We start from the raw sequence: 7512 nt of genomic DNA, 5'->3' as shown, positions 1-7512 counted from the left end.
GGCATGTGTCCTTATTTTGTCAGCAGCAGTGTTAAATACCTATAATAAAACACTGCAAACAAGGCTATCAACTAGACTGATAACAACATTGATCTGTTACAGCTGTGAAATTTATTTGTACATCTGTGTGGACATAATCATCAAATATGGGATTCCCTGAGTGCTTAACTTTGGAAACAGTAAAACCAGGCAGAAGCTCTGTGTTCTTCAGGGTAACGCCGTCTTGTGGCAAAATATCATACGTTGTCTTATTATTATTTCTGGGGGAGTTACACGGCTATATGAGGTCAATGACACCTGGTTATTTCAAATAACCAGGACATGACTGCTTCCTAAAACTAGTTTTTATAACTGTACTACAGCTTACTTCATAGTTGCATGAAGGTTTTCAGGACAAATTCCTGATATATGTAATATTTATAAAAATACTACAAAATATAAAAGTATGAAATTAAGTTGTCCACTCGGTTAAACATAAGCATCATTCATAGGTTGAGCTTTCATAGAACAAAATCTGAAGCACTAAAGATTGATGTTCTTGTAAACGACTTGCACTAACACACGAGTTGAAAGTACCATAAATATACACATTGACTCATTTCTTATGTACAACTTACCCAGTGGAGATAAATTACCTCTGCGTCGTTAACAGATAGGAAAGGTTTGGTAGAATGTCTCCTCCAAGGACAAAGGCAATCACAGGGTTTCAATGTTATAATTATTAAAATAAATATTTTTTTGTAAAAATATCAAACATCTAAATCAGGATGGGAAGAATCAGTTCACATAATGGGGAAGGATTGCACAGCCAGAGACTCAATGCCACACTCATCGGTTCCACGCCGGATGCGGAAATAGCCATCCTCTCCCCACTTTTCCCCCCAACTGTTCTTGACGGACCAGAACTTCTCGCCAGTCTTTTGGTCAGCTCCGTACCCTACCACCAGTACAGCATGGTTTGTTATCTCAAAGGGGTTGTATGACCCAGTCACGCCGGTGAAGTGATAGATGCCCCCTTTGTAGGCCTCAAAATCTTTGTACACTTCAAACCCAACAGCAACAGGACCGTTCTTCACCAGGGCTATTCTCATCAGTTCTTCATTACATCTGGAACCACAATGAAGTTGGTGAACAATTGGAATGCATATGTCTCCCATACTATACCAGGAAAAGAACACAACTCAGGTTTTTAGTCAAGGTTTCAAATAGAAGACAAACTAGAAACTCACGTTTATGAGATTCCATTTTTTAGAAAATTGTGTTACTTTTGCTCTTTGGTATCATTTTCTCATGAACTCGTAATTAAACTTACTTAACAGGTTATAAAACTATTCAGGATTTGATTCAATTGAACAAGTAAATATTTACACTGTAAATCTTTGTTATAACACCTTTAGAAACTTCTCCAGACAATGTTATCACATGGCAGTATGACAGTGAATGTTTGGTGCCTCTGTGGAATATTTCAGTCTTATCACTGGGGCTAACAAACATTTTGTGATGGCATGGGCAATAATCCATTCTGTCCAGCTCAGGTGTGTGGAAGGTATATGTCAAAATAACCAAACCCACTGAACAAACAAAACAATATGCATCATTTGGCCCAGACAACCTTAGCAATATTCCTGCTATATGGCAGCAGTCTGTAAATAATTTAGTCTGCACCAGACAATCCAGTGACCAATAGCATGAGCATCATTCTAAGCAAATGTCATTAAAGGAGTCTGTATCTTGAGATACAGTGGATTATATAAGAGAGTCAAAATGGCTGCTCTGAACATATAGTTCTCTTATTATCACTTCGCCAAAAAAGGGTAAATTCAATCATCTCTTTGGAAACATATTACATCTTTTACATGTGTAAAACAGATTTGGCATCCAGAATTAAACCAAGTTCCAAGGAATTGTTTTCTTGTCCTGACAAAGATTCACAAATTCCATAATTCAACACACCTGCAGTTCCCATTTGTTCAAAACCATTAAGACCCATGAAGGTCCCGTGGTAGAATAGGCCTTCAGCAACCCATGTTTGCCATAAAGGGGACTATGCTAGTCGTAAGAGTGGATTAACAGGATCGGGTGGTCAGGCTCGCTGACTCGGTTGTCCTGCTCATGTTGTTGGTCACTGGATTGTCTGGTCCAGACTCGATTATTTCCACACCGCCGCCATACAGCTGGAATATTGCTGAGGGCTGCATAAAACTAAACTCACTCACCTCAAATCCATTGAGTTAGGGTTAGGGTCTCATTCTCAGCTAGTATCTCCACAGGTCATGCATGAAATCAGATATACTATTTTTCCTTATCCTGACGCATGCTAATTGCTTATCTCCCCTTCCCTAGAAGGGAACTTCAAGGGATTTTCAGGTGTTCCACTACCTTTGCCAGGGAAGAGGAGATCAGCAATTAGCATGAGTCAGGATAAGCATAAAATATCAATTTTATTCAGAAAATTACATTACTCACGCTCCATAGTATCCTCCAATATATTCATATCGTGTGGAGTAACGTCGACCACAGCTTTGTAATGTGGAACAAGATCCATCCTTGCCCTTGTAGGGGTTGCAGTCCTCCCCCACAAGTCCAAAGTCCTCCGCGTACTTGCCGCCAATCAGATAAGGGAAGCCCCCAGCACACCCTGCAACAAGTCAATTGTCCGGTATGACACAAGCGGGGACATAAGAAGCTGCACATTCTGGATTGTCAAGTCAAAATCAGGTCATCAACAGGATTATTTCATTCATAGATGAGGGGTACTCAGCATTGTTTCATCATGTCAATTTGGTTTCAAAACTATTGAAAGTTTCAGTGTGTCAGTATACAAAACACCTATATATATATCAGTGACTGAAAACAGCTTTCCATATAATTTATTGCAATGAATTCTAGACATTCCTATAAAACGTGGCCTGTTGTATGACTGCACACTCAGAAACCTGTAAATAATCATGTCTGAAACAGATGTCCACTGACTAATACTGTAAACAAGGTCATCCATGTCCATAGTCACACGGTTCCTGTTTTTTAACTCCACCACAACATTCAAGTCCTGAAAACACATACTAAACTTGGTTTCCTTATCTAACATGGTTTCTGAGAAAATAAACCCCCATCAGCTTGGATGGATGCACAGGCAGGACAGATCTCAAACTTATATCGCCCTCACTTTGTGGCGGGGCATGATAATTATCAACGCCATCAGGGTACAATGAATACAAGTCAATCAGCCTGGTCACCTCCCCTATCTAGTAAACTCCTACAACCAGCATTGGTTCCATGCAGTATCAATGCCTACGGAAACACTTACACTACACAACTTTATCTGTCCATCATCAGATTGCCATGTCAAACAGCCTGATGTCATAATACCCCACCCACCTTGTGAGTACTCGCTGCACTCCACAATGTCTTGAGGTGAAAACACTGGGTTTACGGTGTTGTTGTTCATGATGTTGACACGAGCTTCATTCAGCGCCATAGAGGCAAACGCATAGCAGCTTCCACAGCCACCTGAAACACAACGCCATTACGGTTAGCGATGCAGCTTCTGTTATGAGGTCTCATGTACACATGCAGTGGTGGAGTAAGATGGAGTAGAGGCAACTTGGAATATTATTTCCAATACACTGTCCTCTGTAGGTTTAAATGTATCAGAAAACCTCATAAAAATTTGTACAAACCTGTAGAGGTTATGAATTCTTTGAAGAAAGTCCTCCCTGAGGTACATGTAAGCATTTTTATGTCCATTAAAAATCCCTACAACAGTTGTAACTATTTTGATAATAAGATACTTACAAAACAAAAACCTCTTGTTTATCTTGTGAGACCACCTTTACAGCCCCCACCCCCCCCCCCCCCCCCCCCGAGCCCCCTACAGCCAAGAGCAGGCCATCTACCTCCCACCTCACTTTTCATGCTGAATGTATCAGACAGAATGAGGGTATGAGGGTGGTCGTACCCCAAGGAGGACTTTCTTCAAAGAATTCATAACCTCTACAGGTTTGTACAGTTCTTTTTCAGAAGAAGTACCCCTCCTTGGGGTACATGTAAGCATTAAACAGACTCCCAAAGATAAAGGATTGGGAGTGGTATTCTGTCTGACAGCACAGTCCATTCGATCGAACTGCGAATCTACAACCACATGGAAATAGAAAAGGCACCGATCTTGTCACCTGACCGCTGATGTCAATCAAGGCGAGGGCGTGACAAAGCCGAGAACCCGCTTGTCAAAGCTTATATGCCCATTGGCTAGAATTTGGGAAACCCCAAATGACAAACCTCGCCCAGCCAAATCAAAGTTTGGAGACCTGGACGTACGGGAAACTCGCCAAACCAAACCCATACCGCATTAGCAAGCTAAGCGGGGAAATGGAAAGGAAATAAGGCACCAAGCCAAAGGAGGGCGGGACTGAAAAAACATCACCAAATACCACCACCGATAAAAGGGGAATGGATAGTAACCCACCATCGAGTGTAAACAGATATAGTCATCTGACAAAGCTTAATCAGTTTGAGCAGAGCTACTCTGTCCACTGCAGAGAACTTACTGAACAAACCGAGCACGCTCTCGTGAGTGTCTGTCCAGTTCGTAATGACGGATGATCGTGCTCAGGCGGCTCCAAATAGCTGCTGAGCAGATCTCCTCAAAGGGCAGAGTCGTGGCATACGATTTTGACGTGGCCACTGCTCTCCCTGAGTGAGCTTTAAACCCCTCTTGGGGAGCCTTTATGGATGTAGGCCATGCAGACTGCCAATACAATCCATTGGGATACCGTCTACGTATTAGCCAGATAACCAGCTTTGCCACCACCATAACAGCAAAATAGCTGTTTCTCCTTATGGGGTAAGGATGTTCTCTTAATATAAGGTTTAAGAATTTTCCTAACATCTAATACATGGGCCTTACAGCATGTATTATCAGACGATGCAGGCAGCATAAACACAGGTAGATCAATCGTCTGTCACATGAAACGTATAATCAATCTTTGGCTGGTATGAATCCGGTAAGCATATGCTAACCCGATCCTTATGGAACACAATAAGTTCAGGGTCTGAAGACATGATGTGTAAGTCGCCAAAGACGTTTTCCAACTTAACAGTTGTAACGACAGGTTAGCCAAGTCGTTAACAAGGGGAGTGGACAACCATTCCAATACTCTAGACAAATCCCATGGAGGACTAGCCAGCAAGATGACTTCCTCAAGAAATATGGAATACAGAACAATATCTCTCAAACTGACCAACAAATGATTGTTTTTGTGAACACAGGTACAGATGTAATAAAACAGTCCTGCCATTCCAACATTCCAAAGAATGTCACACACATGAACATTCTTACCTTGGTTTCTGATGGGGGAGACATAGTTGACGCCATCCACATTGCGCCAATCGAAAGAGTCTGGAAGTTGTCGCGCCACTCTCGCTACAGATTCGGTCACAGGGGCAGGATGAGGCCTCCTGAGAAGTAATCATCAAACAATTACATGTCAAGTGAGACCAAATGTTTTTCAGCTGTTTTAAGCAATATTACAGTGGGAGACATCAGAACTGGTCTTAACACACTGCAACCATGTTAGGAATCAAACCTAAGATATCAGTGTGATTAGTGAATGATTTAACCATAACACTACCCTACCACTCTTTGCCACACCCCAGTGCAGTGATATAGGATAGGATACTTTTTATTTAGTTATCAAATCTACATCTAGGTATGTAGACTCATCAAACACATAGCAAGCATATGCAGTGTAGTAGTATATACAATGGGGGTTTTGGCTCACTTTCAAGAAATGTCTCTACAAAGCCTTATTTACTAAATAAGGCTTTGGTTGGGTCATTAGCTCTTGCTACTATTACCCCTACTACAAAAAGGTTGGGTGCCTATTACCGTGTATTGGTTGGAGGTAACACTGTGCCGTACGGTACGATCAATAATTCTTCTCTTACAAACCCCCTACCCGGCCCACCCCTCAAGTAGTACAAGTTAGGTTCGTCGGCTTTCATATCCACTTTATCTATGTTGTAAGTTTTGACTGACCATATAGGATCGGTGGCCCGCTTACGGCTATCACCCTCGTGTTCCCCTACTACTTAACGTCTGTGCCTATGTTATGTTTATATCGATGAAACAGTTTAACGTGAACCGCCTACGATTTCTTTGGTGTTCATAATAAAGGCTTGCTGGGCTTTTTGTATCCCCTGTTCTATGTACTTTTTTTTCTCGTCCTCACTGATAGCAGACTTACGAGACTTGGATCGAATATCTTGTTTCATTCCGTTATATTTTTTGAGTTCAGAGAGGATTGAACGAAACTCCTCTTCTGAGATCTTACTGTCAGAGAGTGCCGTGGAAATATGCTCACTCACTGTGTTCAGCTTTGCTTCGGCCAGAACCCTGATCTCCTCGTGTTTCAATGCCTTACGATTAAGTCTGCGTGATACTAACTTAAGCGCCAATCCTGCCAACCCTGCCACCCCTGCCGTTATTTCAATACCTAGCACTATAGGTGCAGCCACGATGGTAGCTAACAACCCAACACCTGCCGCCCCTAGTCCCATGCTGGTTGCCATAAGGGTAGTGTCAGCCCCGTCCACGATATTGAAAGCTCTATTGTACTTTTTACATAGTGCTTTCCGCGTGTCACGGTCTTGTTCTAGTTGGCGTTTCACATCACATAACTGCCTCAAGCGGAACCCATCTACGGTTTCCAGCGTCTTCGCTACTTCCTCTACGACTGGGTACAGACCCATCCTATAATGTATATTTTGAAAGATATTTTAATTGGGTTTCAGTTAAAAATCTATCAATGAATTTGAAGTCTACAAGTTCTAGACTACTAGTCATGGCAATAGGTGAGAGGCTAATAGAATTTCCTGTTGTAATAGAAACCCCACTGAGGTTTATTAAGTGGTTTATAGGGCCCGTGGTATCCTGTTGTATAACAATACGACAATATTGGTTTATATAAGACCAGCGTATTGACACCCCGGGTAAAATTTGGTGTACTATTGGGGGGGTTCCATGGAATAAAGACGTAAAGAAGACTTCTATGATGAGGGTGAAAGGGGAGGATATTCTATCAAGATTACTGCTAAATGTTAATTTATTGTGTGGATAAGCACTTAACCCCTTTTTTTCGTAACCAGTAGAAGGCATGTGTACTAATGTATTCTCCGGAATGAAATCCCCGGCCCAGATACCGTTGTTCTTAATCTTAGAGACAACCCCATTATTTAATGTGATATAAGGTGAGGTGAATGTTAAGTTGATCAGCCATTTGGGCTCTTTTAAATCTGGTAACGGCACCTGTCTGTACGCGTTGTCTTTGAAGTGCAGGATGTATAATTCATCTTCCTCACCAGGCTGATCGAATCCCTCCGTATCTCCTAGGTCGTTAAGCGTAGTGTTGGGACGATGACTGGTCATTATTATACTATTACGATATAATTTCCAACTGGTTTTTTGATAATAATTCAGGGGTGAACTTCATACCCATGAAGTGTATGTTGTCA

General features: G+C 41.8%; 1 protein-coding gene across 2 annotated transcripts in view; it reads right to left on the bottom strand.

The window, feature by feature from the left end:
• LOC137296241 (dipeptidyl peptidase 1-like) overlaps window positions 1-7512 on the bottom strand; it is a 106160-nt gene that overhangs the window by 82268 nt on the left and 16380 nt on the right. Inside the window, exons 5-8 of one of the 2 annotated variants that reach the window (XM_067827983.1) lie at window positions 5339-5457; window positions 3379-3510; window positions 2467-2638; window positions 767-1107 (exon numbers count right to left, since the gene is read on the bottom strand). In XM_067827983.1, coding sequence (XP_067684084.1) covers window positions 783-1107; window positions 2467-2638; window positions 3379-3510; window positions 5339-5457 — 748 coding nt within the window. In that variant the 3' untranslated portion in view covers window positions 767-782. Of the gene's footprint in view, window positions 1-96; window positions 1108-2466; window positions 2639-3378; window positions 3511-5338; window positions 5458-7512 lie in introns of those variants that run through there. The other variant, XM_067827982.1, reaches the window with a different exon arrangement.

The sequence above is a fragment of the Haliotis asinina genome, chromosome 9 (assembly GCF_037392515.1).
Source record: "Haliotis asinina isolate JCU_RB_2024 chromosome 9, JCU_Hal_asi_v2, whole genome shotgun sequence".
Lineage (NCBI taxonomy): Eukaryota > Metazoa > Mollusca > Gastropoda > Lepetellida > Haliotidae > Haliotis > Haliotis asinina.
Note: the sequence above shows the minus strand (reverse complement) of the source record. Positions and strands in the feature narration are given on the sequence as shown.